Source organism: Heptranchias perlo, chromosome 4 (assembly GCF_035084215.1).
Source record: "Heptranchias perlo isolate sHepPer1 chromosome 4, sHepPer1.hap1, whole genome shotgun sequence".
Classification (NCBI taxonomy): domain Eukaryota; kingdom Metazoa; phylum Chordata; class Chondrichthyes; order Hexanchiformes; family Hexanchidae; genus Heptranchias; species Heptranchias perlo.
Window position 1 is genome coordinate 87,250,977 of NC_090328.1, and position 18,218 is coordinate 87,269,194.

Genomic DNA, 18,218 nt, shown 5'->3' on the forward strand with positions numbered 1-18,218 from the left:
GCGTTAGACATCCGAGCCGTCTTTCTCTGTGTCAAGTACAAGTTATTTCGAGTCAGAAATTTTCTTTTTAGATGGGTTACACACGGTTACAGAAACAAAGCAATCCTGGCTTTATCTCGAACGATGTTGTTGTCCTCAAATTTTCCACTATCATAATTCGCTACCCTTGGAGTTAAACACTCGGCCTAACCTTACCTTAATCTTAAAAAATGAACTCCAACCTTTAATATATCACTGGCTGTAATCGAACGCGCTTGTGATTGATTGGGCAGCAGCAGCCCTTGAAAATGGGACTTCATCAGTTATGACCGAGATAATCATTACTGAAATGTCATTTATAAAAAGAATCAATGAATTTGCTGGTATTTATACGTAATTTTTAAAAAAACGGAATATATAAATTATGAAAATTAATTGGACACCTCCATCTTTTTCTATCGTATTTTTTTACTGAATTACATGAATGTGTTTTTACTTTTTTACAAAACTGGTGATGTTTCATGTGGACTCTTCCTAACGTACCTCGTTTTTTTTGGGGGGGGGAGGTGGTGTGGTCGCTGGTTAGAACCATTAGATGTGATGACCTGTACTGTGTGTGTGTTTTTTTTCTGAATCGACCCTCAGTGGAAACCAGGGCCATGTGACTGACTTCACCCCACCCCCCGGAAACGGCATCCAGCCAATCAGCACCTGGACCGCCTTCCAGCCGTCCAATCGGCAGGCGCGTCGCCTTTGACCCCGTGCTGATATTAACGAGCAGGTAATTGACGGGTTTCCCCTTAAAGCGCCAGAGCTCATTGACAAGATCGCAACAAATCTCTCCTGGACCCAGCAGCCAGGCAAACTTGCCCCGCGCTAAACTTGCGACATAAGGTCAGTGCAAACGACTTGCAGGTGAAAGTGTTCTTTGGTTTGGGACCAAGACAATATAAATAAAATAAACCCGTGCGTACGATTTGTGCAACACGGATATGCAAATTGTGTGCAATGATTACTAAAACTTCCTTACATAAAATAAACTGGACTTAAACAGTGCAACTCAGCTGAAATGGTGTTTAGAATCGTTGTAAAATGGTTTCATGAATTAATCAATCTGTAAAATAATGTATGATTTTTGACAATTTTGTACATTATGATCTTATTAGTAATGCAATCTGACCCACTGTAATTATTCTGCACTTGAATCGGTCCTACAGTGTAAAGTCACCTCAAATGTACAGACAGCGTTCGCACTTCTCCCTCGCAGGTAAAATTACCGTCTTAAGCAGGTAAAAAAATCAGAAGAGGCGAATTTCAGCCCCTTTTCAAGTTACATTCAATTACAAGTGTTTTACAATTGCTTCGATATCCGTGGAGTTTGTTTTGATGGTAGCTTTGTATTAATGTTGTATGAATGAAATCTGCCAAGTAGACCTTATTTCTATTGATACTGTATCTTATTTATGTTTTACAGCAGCGCAGCGATCTAAAGTTGTCAATTTTAGGAGTTATATACTGATCCATGTAACTGCGTGTTGCCCTGAAAAGGAGAGAGAAAAACTTTCTGCAGCCGTGACAGTGTGCTTTTAAAAAGTCCAGTTTAGCCAGAGATCGGGATGCAAAGTACTGATCAGCGCGCGATAGAGCTGGAAATAGACGTGGAGAGTTTGGAAGTGGAAGACGAAGATCTGGCCGACTCCCCGGAGGCTGTGTCAGGCCAAGGAGACGATGGATCGGCCGAAGCCAGCAAGAAACAACAAGGTGCCAATGGTGATCAGAGGAAACTGAGCCGAACCCCGAAATGTGCCCGGTGTAGAAATCACGGGGTGGTGTCGTGCCTGAAGGGCCACAAGCGGTTCTGTCGTTGGAGGGACTGTCAGTGTGCCAACTGCCTGCTGGTCGTGGAGAGGCAGAGGGTGATGGCAGCTCAGGTGGCGCTCAGGAGACAGCAGGCAACTGAGGTGAGCAGGTGACCTGCGAAATGTTTCTGTTACACGGGAAGGAAGATCAATCTTACCCTGAACTTTCCACAGGAGGTCCGTGTTTATAGGCATATTGCAGCTCGGTGGGACAGATCAATACACATTCAACGTATACGTAAGAACTTGAAAGGCAAGTTTACCTAATGAACTCTGCCAACTTTAGAATGGGTGAACACATACTATTCTGCGTGCAATAGGAGGAAGATAAACGAATGCTTCACTTACCACGCTTCATATTTTATACGCCACATAAAATGCAGAACACATATCTGAATGAAACACAAAACTAGCGTGTCTTTCCACTCAGATTTTAATTCTACTTGTAGTTTATTATTGTATAATATACATTATTAATATAGATTATTGTATAATCTATCTTGTCTGTCCCTGTGTACCTTTCATGACTGATTACCTCTGGACTATAAACTATAGGTGGTTGTGTGTATGTGTTTATATGGTGCATTTGAAAGCAACCCGCTATATAAGGCAGACAACGCTAAACTGAAGACAGCTGTGTGGAGGCGGATTTGAAAGTTCCATAGATTTTAAAAAGTACCTTTGAATATGTTCAGCCACGGGAAACGTTCATTACATTCCTTCACACTCACCGTTCAACTAATTTTGATGTAGATTTTAATTGCCTAATCATTGTGGTTAACATTCTCTTTACATTGAACTATACAGTTGATGTGTGTAAACATCGGCCCTGTTACAGTTTAGTGGGTTCGATTGTCACAATATCAGCGTTTCTTCTGCGTAACAAAATCTTATTTCGTAGCTGAATTAAGTTAAATTGATAACTTTAAAAACATTTTAACTGACTTCGAATTAGCTGCTGTGTGATCCTGTGGAATGATTCAGTACAAGTCTCGCCGATTGCAATTCCTCCCTTCAGCACCGAACGATCTCATTAACCAGGAACTCTCCTCCGTTCTTAGTCAAATTTCCCCTGTAATTTTACCGCCTAACAGGGTGTGTGCGGGGTGGGTGGGGGGAGAGGAGAGATGTTGGCTGTTTTGCTTAATTTTATATGTTTATAATTTATCAGAAACATTCGGCACACCACTTTAAAAAAAACATGTAGACTTATCTGGAGAACACGATTATTATCAAGTCTGAGAGTTTACCTATTCTTTTTTCTCTCTGTTTATTTCGAAGGATAAGAAGGGCTTATCGAGCAAACACAACCTGGCCGAACGCAGGGCTGTGTACCAGAGGCACCTGAGAACCCCGAGTCTGCTGGCTAAGAGCATTTTAGAAGGTGAGCAGAACATTTCAGCTAACATCCTTAAAATGTAAGCACTTGCCGCCAAAGAGTTGCAAGTGTTTGACAGGGATTAGAATCGAGCAGGACGGGGGGATATTTACGTTTATAGAAGTGGGGGGAACAACCGCAAGAGATGGGCAGATGGAATGAAAGGGTTACATAGATGTTGAGAGGAGCGGATATTATCAGAAGAAAGTTGGACTGGAACTGCACCAGGAATTTCACTTTATTTTGCTTTATATCTGTTGTAAAATGCACAGCAACATTTCTGTATGTTGTTTGGATATTGTTTTCAAATATCTAAATGGAGAAAGACCAATTAAAGGAGATAACAGGATCCTTTTAAAATTCACTTTATTGCTGTAGTTTTTGTCTCTGGCAATTACTGGTTATTGCGGTTTCAGTCGGTATGATATTTTAAACTAAAATTTGAACACGGGAAAGAAAATATGACGCAACTAACTATTTCAATAGGCAGGAAACGGAATGTACTTACAATATTGTTCGAAACAAGGAACAGCCCTATTTCTCACCCTGAATATATTCTTAATGAAGTCCTATATCTGCAGTATGATGTCCCATTAGTGTAAACAGAATCTGGGTTGACAATGTATGACACTGAAAGGTAGCACCGTCCGCATACCAGCCCGTGGCTTTAACCCAGACGAACTGAAGAAATGCTTGCATGTTCGTAATTTGCTGCCCAAGGAGGAGAGGGGACGGGGTTAGCAGTCTTGCCGCACTATTTGCGCAAATAAAAGACAGGTAAATATTGAAAGAGCCGATCAGAAATATGATTTCGATCAAACTAAGGTGGGAAATTATCAAAGAACGGAAGGAACTAATTATGATCTCCGTTCTATAAATGTAATTATAATCTAGAATGATTGCACGCTTAAATATGCAATATAATTATTAAAGCAGTTTGGATTGCTTTGCAGTCTAACCTCCAAAGTTCTTGTTAAAACTGCACAGCCATTGATTGCAATTATTGTTCATTTCATATTTCAAAAGCCACCAATTGCTGATAAAGCGCCCAGCTTATTGTAATGATCGGCCGAATTTTCACTTGCACCTACGGTGGCTTCATACTGAATTAGTAAAAATAAACAGAACGGGATCCTGAAACACCAGCGTCGTACCTCAGATCTGACGTGGGCAAATGACCGTGCAATAAGGACTGACGCATTGTTCTGTGGTTGTCAATGACCAAGAGAGGCAGGGCTGTATTACACTGTATGAAAACGATAAAACCTTTTTAGTTCTGCAACTGGAGACCATATTGAATAGCGGGTCAACTCAATAATAAAACTAACGAGTATATCACAAATGACACTTCCGAATACGTAAGAGTTCTAACTATTCCCGTGTCATCTGGTTAACATTCGGAAACACAAAAGACATTTTTTGGTCTTTAAGGAGGACCAGTCGTGTTGCACCCCATTCAGAAAACAATTTTAATAATTTTTAATCCTAAAAGCGACATTTCATTTGTAGTTGGTGCTTAGTTTGTTAAATGGAAAACAAATAACGTTACCTTGGTTGAAAAACACAGGATTAAGCAACAGAAGGGAAATAATCAGTGTGGAATAACTGTAAAACTTTAGAGAGCATTTCGAAAAGGCGTTTTCCAGTATCCGCCCCCTGAAGTGCCTCATTTTTCTGAAGCATAGGATTTCAGCAGTGGGTCATAGATGTGCTATGTGCTGTAGTACATGAACATATTTACACATAATTATGAATATATATACACGTCTAACTGACTATTATTGCAACTCTTTACAAAAACGTGAAAACATCCTAGAGTAGGGAGAAACTCCAGTATTACAGATGCAATAATCTAACATAATCCTCGAAAAATTTGCATGAAATAACGAGAATGCCCAACAAATAGTACCGTACATAAAATGCAACATTAAAAAAATCTGGGACATGTTATCCAACATCCATCAGTGGAGGTAATGTTCAAACTGAAAGCCTTTTATTGAGCGTGGATGTAAGATATAAGAGAAAAAAATTGCATTTATATAGCGCCTTTCACGACCCCAGGACGTCCCAAAGCGCCTCGCTGCTGTGATGTAGGAAACGCGATAGCCAATTTGCGCACAGCAAGAAAGGCACCAAGGATGATTTGAGTTGAATTGGGAGGGAAATAGTGACAAAATAGTTTCATCTTCATTAGATCTATTTTATCACTGTCTCTGGTGTAAATAAAACTAGAGCAATGCAACTGTTGTACTGAGGTGTAACTGTAACTTCAAAAGAAAACGCTACAATACGCCTTGCACGAGCACAGTTCCATTCTTAGAATCATAAATTGTTTACAGCACAGAAGGAGGCCATTCAGTCCTTCAAGCCGGTGCTGGCTCTCTGCAAGAGCCATCCAGCTAGTCCCACTCCCCTGCCCTTTCCCCATAACTCTGCAATTTTTTTCCCCTCCAATTCCCTTTTGAAAGCCACCATTGAGTCTGCCTCAGGCAGTGCATTCCACTCGCTGTGTAAATTTTTTTTTCCTCATGTGGCCTTTGATTCTTTTGCCAATCACCTTAAATCTATGTCATCTGGTTCTTGGCCCTTACACCAATGGGAACAGTTTCTCTTTATCTACTCTGTCTGGACCCTTCATGATTGAACACTTCTATCAAATCTCCTCTCAATCTTCCCTGCTGTAAGGAGAACAACCCCAGCTTCTCCAGACTATCCACATAACTGAAGTCCCTCATCCCTGGAACCATTCTAGTAAATCTCTTCTACACCCTCTCTAAGGCCTTCACATCCTTCCTAAAGTGTGATGCCCAGAATTGGACACAATACTCTAGTTTTGGCCGAACCAGTGTTTTATAAAGGTTCATCATAACTTCCTTGCTTCACAGAGGCGTTAGTACAATTGAAGTCCTGTGAACTTTCCGGTCTTGAGTTGATCTTTTAAGTACAGTGATGAATGCTACAGATATATACAACGCAAAAGCTAGTTCAACAGCACTTTTTTGAATTGATTGGCCCGGCTGTCTCTGTCCATCCTTTCTCCCTCCATCAGCCTGCTTCTGAATCTCTAAAAGAATATTAAATGTTAGATTCAACATGTATTCTGATTTCAAACTTGGAGATGGTGGTTACGTGGCTTGCTACAATGTCCCTTCGCTTCTGATGCCTGATTTGAGTTCAGCACAGAATAATGGTCTGAAAATCTCATGTCTTAGCCTCATGTGAAAGGAATTCCAATGGTCTCAGCCCATTTTCAAGTGGATGCTGTTCTGTAGTGTAATACAACATTGACAGTTTCACTCAGAACACTTACGACTAGCTGGTGTGGGAAATGGGAAAAGTGCTGAGTCGTGAAAGGCGCTATATAAATGCAAGTCTTTATTTTGCTTTTTTTACGTTACCTGTGCTATACCTATTGTGGGTGTATATGCCGCAATGTTTACCGACGTAAAGAAATAATTCCCAGCACTGACATCCCTCAGCATAACATCAAAACATAGATGCTTCTGAGTTGGGGCGCACATCACTCCAGCTAATCGTTTCGGGTTAATAGTACTTTATAATTTTTCATTTATAATAGAGTCTGGGACTTTAAAGTGGGCTAGCTCTTAAAAGGTGCAGTACACATATACGTTGCTTTATTCTGTATAAATTGATTTTTCTTTTTTCCAGCTATCCCTAAAATACCCACCTTTCTGATTACTCCTGTGTTGTAGGTTATCGACCAGCCCAGACTGACCCATACTTGAGAGGAAGCCCACCCTTGCCCACTCCTGTTAGTGACCGGATGAGAAAAAGGCGAGCTTTTGCTGATAAGGAGCTGGAGAGCATCATGATGGAGAGAGAGTACAAGGAGAGGGAGATGATCGAGGCTGCCCAAGCTGCCGCCGCCTTTTTCCTTCCCAACGGCATGGTGCACGCAGCCGAATACAATTCCTGCAAATCCAACTACACTCCTCCACAGATTGATAGACCTACCAAAGAAATCCCACAGCATTGCAACTTTATCCCTTCCTGCCTCGATCTAACTATGCAGTACTCTGGGTCGGACAGAGCAGTGGAACTCATCTCTTCTAACGTCAGCGTGGCCACCACCTATCGGCAGTACCCGCTAACCCCGAGGTTGATGGTCTGGCCAAAGTGTGGTGCCATCAGTGATGCTCTCCTGTACCAGCAGTACCTGCTGAATGCCAGCAGTGCCATCCAGAGTCTCAAACCAGGGGCTGGTTGGGATCCTAAAGGGACTTCGGTGCCGGAAAGTCATTTGCCGAACGACAGCCAAGAGTCTCCTAAAAAGCAAGCGCGGGAAATGCAGCATGTGCCAACCGAAGTGCGGGAGATGACAACCGTCCACCAACAAGCGCAGGAGATGCCCTGTGAACGGTCGGCTTTTTCTCCACCAAAGAAAGGCTCCTCCCAGCTTTCCGAGGGCGACTCATCGCCTTCATTGCAGGCACCGAGCAATCCGTTCAGCCAAGAAAACTCACATCCACCACTTCCAGTGAAATTCAACACCGCCCCACCGTTCAACAGCATGTTCCTCCCGCAGGTCACTGGCCAGCAAGCGCCATATGAGAAATCTGCCTCTCAGCTAAAAACTTTCACCAATAAAAACATCATCGAGGAGGCGGCCAGGAAATACAGAGAATACGCTATGAAAGAAAATCAGATCTACAAAAATTCTACCGATAGATACATGAACAATATAATCATTTCTAAGCAAGCTGGGACAAAAATCTCGCCTCCCGAGTCACTCTCGTTTTCTGTTGAATCAATCCTTAAACGGCCTTCACCTTCTCTAAGTCGTACTTATCAGTAAAAATGTGATATGCTATTCCAATTTGTACCCCTTATAATTAATATTGCTTTCAGTTACATTTTTGAGACCAAAACTGCCTTTTGTATAAATACGTTTGTGATGTATATGTTTTGAGCATTATTTTGTACAGATATCAGCATGGTTCGTGTATTTTGTTTCTTGCGAGAGTATATTTAAAGACATTTTGAGTTATTTTTTTGAAGAACTGCGAACTAAAAAATGTTTTCTGCACTGAAAAGCAAATGTATAGCTAAAATAAAGAAAAATGTCAGAATAAGACAGTCTTTTCTTACAAAAATACAGTAAATGGCGACATGTCTACATTAACAGTATCCAACCTTCAAAACCACTGCCCCTCATAGCAAAGAAGAGAAACTTCCTCAGATGATGGTCTATTATTGGCCAAGAGTGGCAGCCTGGGTTGAATTTTTTTTTTACAATTCTTGTTGGGAAGCAATGTAATTTCTTCTCGCCTCTCCCAGTTTGGGTGCACAATTATGGACACCAACCCATACTATACGATTCCTATTTCCCCTTCCCCCGCACACTATACATATTCCCCAGGCCAAACAGGATGGTAGCTGATTCATTCTCACTCTCAGGACCCTGCCAATGGTGAGCTTCAGCCACGCACTGAGAGGCATGAATGGTTCAAGGGTGACTTGCAATCGAAATTTTAACTGTCCCTTCACCGTGAGTGAGCAACCAAATTCCGCTTTCTATTTTCCTTCATGGCCCAGTTCAGACGAAGTAGTGTTGTGTAATTCCAAACCTTCCACACCACGGCACACCATGCTGGAATGCTAAGGTCTTACTCCGCTATGCTGCCCCTTTAAGAAACACCCTTCCATTTTCCCGCGAGAAGTCTTCTGATAGCGAACTGAAATTGTGCTGGAATCTAGAATTTGACAATAAAAAATTGCATCTGCGCTCATCAACAATGTCATGCTTGTTTACCCAGTAATTGCGGGAAACAAGTGTAGGTGAAAGTGTGCCTTAAACGTTGAGCTGTTTCTGACATCGTATCAGCTCAAAGAGCAGCCAGCGGTACGAAAGCAGACATCAGAAAATGGAAATAAAACAGGAAATGTTGGGAGTGCTCAGTAGGTCAATCAGCATCTGAAGGAGAAAGGTTAACATTTGGGGTGTGACCCTTCATTGGAAAACCTAACGAGAGTTCCCACCTGAAGCGTTAACTTTTATTTTTCAGTTACGGATTCGCCCACTGTGCGTTTCTGGTACTTTGTGTTTTTATTTTAAATTCCCAGCATTTGCGATTTTTAAAATATCCGTGAACAGGATTTCGCTCCAATGTTTATACTATGATACATTTTTGACAATTTAAAATAAATCTTTAATCAAATGTTTTTACACAATTTCAAATCTGAAACTTTTAAGAATAATAAAAGTTTAGAAGAACGTGTGTTTTCCGCTGAACTGTTAATTGAAGAGTTTAATCTGCTTTCAGCAGTAATGTAAGGAAACAGATATCAACTTTGACCTCATGACTTCGGGAACGTGAAGTCTGTCACCTTTGTAAAGTATGAGATAAAAATACCGAGGCCTTGAAATTGTGCCTTAAGACACTGGAATGTGTTGATCTGAAATTCCTTTCCCTGCTATTTAGCGGAGGTGTTACTTCATTTATTTTAAGCGGGTTAACGTCTCTGCTGAAATAGATAAGAAATGAATTTAAGATGGATTTTCTACACTAATGTCCCACGGTGTAATTTCAAAACCTAAGAGCCCTCAACTTCAAATAAATGGTTTTACTTTGGGAGGCGTGTATTTAGTGATTCTTACGGTCTGTGAAGATGCAAAACGGGGTTGGCTTCAAATCAACGCATTGTTAATTTGGGTCTTAAACAATTCTGCTGCGATGACTTAAGAGCTACGAGACCACTTACGAATTGTCTCCCACTGCTTCAGTTGTACAAAGCTAAGTTTAAAAACTTCCCAAGCAAGTTTGACTAACACTTAACCAACACTTAGATGCCGATAAGCAACGTTGTATTGTCTTTGGGCAGAGAGTGACACCTGCCAGGCAATAAAATCTAGGTCTGCCAGCTCCTTATAAATACCGACAGCATGCCTTTCCTTGACACTCCTGCCCATGTCTAGAATGGCAAGATGTCTTTTCATTACTTTTACAACATGCAACGAACTATCAGAATACACTGTAAATCTGCATCAAAGAAACTTCAATGAAACGACAACCAATTTATATAAATATACTTGTTTATTCGCCATTGAAATGTGTCTAGAGATTATAATTTTGAGAATGGCAGATCAATTCAAAGAAAGATAATCATTTCCTGCTCCTTCCTCAAGACTCTTGGTTGACTATTCCAAAATAATGTGTGTTTTCAGAGTGTAGAACGATTTAAAGAGCAGAGTACAGTCTATACCTGAACTTGACATTTGCACTTGTTGCTTTGGTCCTGCATAAATTCTGCTGAGTCTTTACCACCAGAGTTAATTAAGCTATTAAAAAAATTCTTGACTTTAGAGTAGATCTGCGCTGTGAAGTATGAAAGTTGAATTAGGGCTGGCGGTATTTTTGTGCTTGAAATGGCCATTTGGTACTTGCAATGGTCAAGTAATGTAACATCACTACCCACGCCTTCCATCTGATAAATTGAGTCAGGACACGCTGATACAATGTGTGGAAGATGCCATTCAGTTCAGATCATTCTGAAGTTTGCACTATTTAGCTCTGTGCTTGCCCCGGTATAAATAGGGTTGGACTATTATCTGATAAGGGGTTCTACACAGGGAAAAAGGAGATGGCACTTTTTCTAACATACGGAAATGGTGCGAGAACTCACAATTAGGTTAAATCACCCCATATGCTAGATAAATCCAGTGCCTCTTCGAGATTCAGTTTATAAAACGGTTATTCTTAGTATTTAATTGTAGACATTTCTTTTTGCTATTTTTTATTGGGGGGGGGGGGAGGGGGTGCTGCAACTGAATTCAGGTTGCGATGTTTCAGAGAGACGAAATACAAAAGAAAGTGTTTCACTTGAAAAAAAATCACTCACTCTGGAGCACATTCTTGTAAACACACGTAAGGTTGACTTCCAATTGCTCAGGATAACTGATTTTCAATAAAACAGCTTGATAGAAGAATGTGCGAAAAGACAATTTCAGTAGATGGAACAATAAGCACTTAACCTTTCAATACAAAGCCAACTGTTTACCCAGAAGTCCTTTGTCACGGGCAATAGAGCTGTGAGATTCTGGAGCTTGGAAAAAGCACATTCTCAGCTCGGAGAGACAGCGACTTCAGTACTGCATAGCTTTTCACTCTATTTCTACAGAGAATGGGGTGAAAGTTTGTGGCTGAGTGGCATTAAAGTAACCCTATACAAGGGGGGGGGGGAGAGTGAAAATTGCTTTTTTGTTGTAAGAAGTCTGATTGCATTACGCCAGAACTTTGCTAAATACCAGCAATAATTCTTTCTGTCAGAGAAAAGCCTTTTTTCAGATTCTATGTCCCCTTTGCTGGCTTAGGCAGGCTCTCTCAAAAGAATTAGAGATATAATCTATACGCTACATTTTTGAACTGGAACTTTCTTACAACGCAGTACTCTTATTTAAATAATCTAAAAGTTACTTCATGAAAAATGGGCAAGGAGGTGGAGATGTCGAGGTTAACTCAGAGCGAAGAGTTGTACCTTAGCTATTGGTAAAACTACAATTGTTTGGATAAACCCTGTGCATATGTTTGCTGATTTTGACACACGTGAAGCGTACACCTACCTATGTTATGCCTAAGAATTTACGTATCTTTGAGTAAACGCTTCTCACAAGAGCCGTAGCTGAACTTCTAAAGGCGGTCGCATCGAACTTCACCGAGGGAGCTTTGCTAGTTATCAACTCGGCTACTAAATGGAGGACTGGGCTGCAGGGGTGTGGTCCATTTTAGGTAGGTGGAAAGGTAGTAGGTGCATTGTCAGGACTAATCTCAGTCCATAAAATTACACCTCCTGGGCATCATAGGCATTTATTGCACAGGTTTACCATTCTCCAACAGCGAGGGATTGAGCAGAGGCCAAGCACTTCTACATAGGGAGGGAAAATCAATGGTAAGTCATACTGTCAACTGCGCACTTCGTAGCTGCAACACTGCAGACCCTTATGGGAAAAATAGCAACCCTCATTCTTGAACTGAGATATGTGGCACATAGGGACAGTAACACGGAGAAAATATGAAAAGGTTAAATACGGAAACAAAACCAAAATATTCAATATTTATGGTAGAGACAGAATGATTACATGTAACACCTTAAATGGTAAGTTTTCAAATGTGCAGATACGCAGGTCATTACTGGTGGCAGTGCAAGTAGTTCAGGCCATAAAATGGCAAACAGTCTCCTTGGATTTATACCTAGAGGCATAGAGTACAAAAACAAGAAGGTAATATGGAACTTGTGCAAGACCTTAGTTAGTCCACAGTTGAAGTATTGTGCATGGTGTTGGGCACCATTATAGTATTTATATAAACAATAGAAAAGCTGCGATGTAGATTCACCAGATAATACTATTTTTGAAGCAGAATCTATAAATTCATTTAATAGGGAATTAGATAGTCACTTGAAAAAGAGGAGTACTAAATACTATGGGAGCGACCAGGAGTGTTGGAATAGACTAGATGGCTCATGCGAAGAAAATCACTGGCACTGACTTGATGGACCAAATGGTCTGTTTCAGTTCTGTTAACATTCTATAATTCTATGATGGAACCAGTTGGACTGAGGCTATTTAAACACAGTGCTGACTTGAGAAGAATGGGTTACTTATGGAAGTAAAGATCTCTGAAAGGGTATCCAGACTTTTCAAATTTTAGATTAGGATAAATGTTCAATAAAGAAAAGAAAGACTTGTATTTATATAGCGCCTTTCACGACCTCAGGACAACCCAAAGCACTTTACAACCAATGAAGTTCTTTTGAAGTGTAGTCACAGTTGTAATGTAGGAAACGTGGCACTGACGTGTCCACCTAAACTATGTGCTCGAACTATATGTTTTTCATGAACGCACTATATACATTTTATTGCTCCTTTTGCTTCAATATTTTTAAATACATTTTTGGAGAGTGATTTTTTGTGGTCACCAAAATGAAGGATATCAATGCTGTAGACTGGCCTGTTCAGTATTGGCACCTTGGATCGACACTGAGCTTTGCCAGGTCAGTTAAAGTACAGAGTACTGAACTCCAAATTTGTACCTTAACCTCAACCCAACAAGAATACTCTTGCACACCAGGATAAATTTTTCCACTTTCTATACCAGCAATCTCTTTGACCTCATTCAGTGAGATTGCCAAATTAATGCCCTTTTTTTTGCTGTGGGCCATTTCCCCTGAGATCTGGGTTGAGACTTAAATTCACAAGACCCACACAGTCAAAAGAGAATGGAGATTTCATCCCATCAACATTGGCTGGATTTGACCCCCATGCATCACCCAATCCCCCCTGGTGACAATATTGAAGAATTTGTCCAATATGATTCTATCTTTTCTTCTTGTAGAATTAGTGAAACTAATGATTTTTTAAACGGGGAGTGCACTCCATTTAAACACTCACAAACAGAATCCTTTGCACAAAAGTGTTAGAAGTGATATTTATGATCATAAAATGTGAGACAGATCACAAATTTGAACAAATGGATTTGTGTTTGTTTGTGAGAGGTGAGATACTTCAAAATAGATTACATTTTTAAACACTCCAAATTAGCTACTGCCAAATGTGCTGGATCATGTGCTGGAGAATCCAGCTGGTATAATGGCAAGTTTTCATCACCAGAGGGATACCACATTACGGTTGCCTTCATGCAATGCATTCCAGTACTTTCTCTGCGCCTGTGCTAGAAAATTTTCAAAAGGATTTATGTCAGGGGTTCAAACCAGGGCCCTAGAGCCATATATGGCCTCCAAGTCCTGGGAATCTGGCCCTTGAAGCTCAAGTAACTCGGTCTCATTTGCATTCATATTTCTTATCTTCTGGTTTGTCCTGATGAAATTCTGTGGCCCCGGAAGTTTGGTAATGGCATTTTTTGGTGCCATTGCCTTATTGGTAGATAAATCCAAATTAGAAAACCAAGGTTTGTTAATATGGGGAATCTCAACTGCCAGAAGCACATACTGGAAATTCAGGTGGGCCATTTAAAATAAACGGTCAGAAAATTGTGGGCATGTTCTCCTGGTACAATGGCAACCCAGTTGGAATAGTACCCCCTATATGTGGCCCCCAAAGCTTCATGGGATCAAACTATGCAGCCCATGAAGATGCCCCTGGTTTAGGCCATACATGAGATAATGTTTTTTTACAAGTCACTGACCTTTGACATTTTTATATCCATGGGTGCTCTATAGATCACAAGCTGGCCATAAGAATGCCATCCTACCCAGAGTGTATTGTATGAAGGAGAAGCAATGGTGGGAAAATGCATTGTGAAAAATTGGTTTTGAAAGCTTCATGACCCATTATATTTATCGAAGATGCAGATACCTTATACCCATGGGTATAAACAGAAATTATTAACTTTAAGTAAGCTAAGAGGTTTTATAACATTAAGAAAATTGAAGACAGTTTTACCACAGATTCAGGTAATGTAATGCATAGTGACAGCAACGGTGGCTTGATGTCAGAATAAAGAAGGAAAGAACTTGCATTTATATAGGAACTTCCACATGCTCGGGTCACCCTAAAAATGCTTCACAGCCAATGAATTACTTTTGAATTACTACTGTCGTCAGTGTTGTTATGTAAGCAAATGTGGCAGCCAATTTGCATGAAAATTTATTAAAACATATTTTAAAACAAATTTGAACAAAGCCTGGTTTTGTCATTTTTATTCTTTTTGTGGTTGATGTTATGCCTGTGAATGAAAGAAATATATCTAGGGTAGTATTTCTGCTTGTTTACGCCACTAATACCAGCGCAATCCGGGTGAAATTGGCTGAACCAGCGCAAAAGGTTGGGGAATTTTAAACGTGAGTGAGTTACGCCCAAAACCACTTACATTTGTGTTTTCTGCGATCTTTTATGCTGGTTTAAGATTCAATTCACCCGGATCAGGCCCCGCCCACAATACTGGAACTGCATCAAGGAATACTTTTTAATGGAAAGAAAGAAAAAGAAACAATCACATTCTATTTACGCTGCCCGATTGCGCTGGTTCATTGAAGATCTTACATTTGTGATTATGCAAATAAATTTTTGCGGAAACTTGAACTGTAACCTAACCAGCGCAATTTTGAATGCATTTCGGGTGCAATTTTTATTCTACCCCCTGTTGATTAATTAGGTTTGCCGTCTTTTGTGCGTTCATCAACAGCAGTGCAATTGCCAAAGCAATGCTTTTTGTTTAGCGCACAAAAGAAGCCACAGCTGCTTTCAGTTTAAAAAGTGCTAAGGTGCTCATATAAGGAAAGTAAAAATATTTTCTGAAAAGTATTATTTCAGGGGCTGAACAATTGAGTTCCAGTCAAAAACATCATTTAACAGGTCCTGGCAATTGACCCTGACATCTATGCAGGAATTTGTGGCCATGAACCGATGTATGGTTGAGTTCATTGACAACAATTTCAAATTGATTGCACAAAAACACTGAGTTGCAAATGATTTCAGTAATTGAGTCAACAGCGTGCAGGAATGTGTGTCAATGAGATGCGAGATCAGAAGTTTTGGTTACTAGGAGATGAAAATAGGCAAAAGTAAATGACACAAAGGAGAGAATTACTGAGGAAATGCCTTGTTAAAGGAAGGATTTTGCCTTTTTCAAAAATTCAAACTGAAAAGATGAAAGTTTAACATAATCCTTAGCCATTAGGCACCAGTAGTCTTTTGGTACATTACCCAAACAGCCATTCTTCATGAATGAGCTGAGACAGTGAGTGTCAGTAGGCTAGTTGACTGCTGAGGGTTCATTGCATAGTACACAAGAGCAGGAACCCAAGCTGGGTTATCCCTCACAAGCTTGGCAAAGCTTAGGGCAAACTGTGGCTCCCCCAACTATAAATTGTAAATTGCAGCTGTAAAACCCATGAGTTTTATCAAATGGAACTAATATGTGATTTCATTTCAGAATTCCCCATTCCATTCAGTTTACTTCATTTATTCTCACCATTCAGAACATTCCCATTATATTTGAATGTAAAATGAAAGATGAAGCAACTTGGTGAATGCAAAGCCATTAGAAATGCAGGAAATAATTCCAGGAATGATATTGTTACATACTCGTGCTGACATGCCATACATTTCAGCAAAAATAATTCAAACATGTATTTACCATAGAAACCATGGAAATATATAGTATTTCTGAAAGTCATCTCAAAAAATTGATTTGAATGTAGTGTAGTGTTAAGAGTTCAAACACCGTTACACTTCACAATGACAAATGAGATGTAATAAGAAAAACACCATCTCTCTCTCAGTCAGGGCAGTACAGCTTAAATATCCATGAAGAACAGCTGTTGCAAATGTTTCTGTTCTTAACAGCTGTTCTTTTTTTAAGAAAAATTCTTCCCCATTGCCTGTAGGACTCCTGCACTAAGTACCATTCCCTGGCTGAGAGGGCACGCAAGCAGCCTGCTCACAGGCCTCTGTCTTTGCTGTTCTGTAATCAGAAGAGTTGTGAAAGTGATCTTATTGTGCCTGGTTTTCTCATTTTTAGTTCCCCAATCCCAACTTTTCTGTATGGAAGGGCCTTCAGCATCCCTTCCTATGACCCAGTTGAAATTGATAGGGAATAAAGGGCCTAAACCAACATCCAACCATTTTGCACCCCAGCAAAGTTGTGCACCCCCCTAGACTGCTGTAAAAACTTTCCTTAACTTTTGGAAGATTCAAGGTTTCTAAATTAGAAGCACAGAATGAGAAAGGCATGGAATTCACAGAAGTCTCCATTGAAATTTGAATGGATCCCCCTGAAGATGATCAGAATGGTCTACATTATTGGCTTCAAATGTTTTTGTTCTATTAATGGGAAAACTTGCACCAAATACTTCGACCAAATACTTCCACCAAAACCAATACTTTGCATCTATCTTTACCAAGGAAGAAGATGCTGCCAGAGTCTCAGTAAAGGAAGATGTAGTTGAGATACTGAATGGGCTAAAAATTGATAAAGAGGAGGTACTAGAAAGGCTAGCTGTACTATACTTAAAGTAGATAAGGCACCCGGTCCAGATGGGATGCACCCTAGGTTGCTGAGGGAAGTAAGGGTAGAAATTGCAGAGGTACTGGCCTTAGATACGGGGGGTGGTGCCAGAGGACTGGAGCATTGCAAATGTTACACCCTTGTTCAAAAAAGGGTGTAAGGATAAACCCAGCAACTATAGGCCAGTCAGTTTACCCTCGGTGGTGGGGAAACTTTTAGAAACAATAATCCAGGACAGAATTAGCAGTCACTTGGACAAGTGTGGATTGATTAGGGAAAGTCAGCATGGATTTGTTAAAGACAAATCGTGTTTAACTAACTTGATTGAGTTTTTTGATGAGGTAACAGAGAGGGTAGATGAGGGCAATGTAGTTGATGTGGTGTATAAGGACTTTCAAAAGGCCTTTGATAAAGTGCATCCCCCACCTTGACATTCAATGGCATTACCATTGCCGAATCCCCCACCATCAACATCCTGGGGGTCACCATTGACCAGAAACATAACTGGACCAGCCACATAACTACTGTGTCTACAAGAGCAGGTCAGAGGCTGGGTATTCTGCGGTGAGTGACTCACCTCCTGACTCCCCAAAGCCTTTCCACCAACCACAAGGCACAAGTCAGGAGTGTGATGGAATACTCTCCACTTGTCTGGATGAGTGCAGCTCCAACAACACTCAATTAGCTCGACACCATCCAGGACAAAGCAGCCCGCTTGATTGGCACCCCATCCACCCCCTAAACATTCACTCCCTTCACCACCGGCGCACTGTGGCTGCAGTGTGTACCATCCACAGGATGCACTGCAGCAACTCGCAGGCTTCTTCGACAGCATCTCCTAAACCCGCGACCACTACCACCTAGAAGGACAAGGGCAGCAGGCACATGGGAACAACACCACCTGCACGTTCCCCTCCAAGTCACACACTATCCCGACTTGGAAATATATCGCCGTTCCTTCATCGTTGCTGGGTCAAAATCCTGGAACTCCCTACCTAACAGCACTGTGGGAGAACC

The 18,218-nt window shown here is 40.8% G+C and overlaps 1 protein-coding gene across 1 annotated transcript; it reads left to right on the forward strand.

Moving 5' to 3' along the window:
- The first annotated feature begins 799 nt into the window (after positions 1–799).
- dmrt2a (doublesex and mab-3 related transcription factor 2a) lies at positions 800–8,195 on the forward strand. The gene is made up of 4 exons (XM_067982235.1): positions 800–873; positions 1,454–1,940; positions 3,120–3,222; positions 6,930–8,195. Exons 2-4 carry the CDS (start codon positions 1,596–1,598, stop codon positions 8,030–8,032), a joined length of 1,551 nt encoding a protein of 516 aa, XP_067838336.1. The 5' UTR covers positions 800–873; positions 1,454–1,595; the 3' UTR covers positions 8,033–8,195.
- The last annotated feature ends 10,023 nt before the right edge of the window (positions 8,196–18,218 follow it).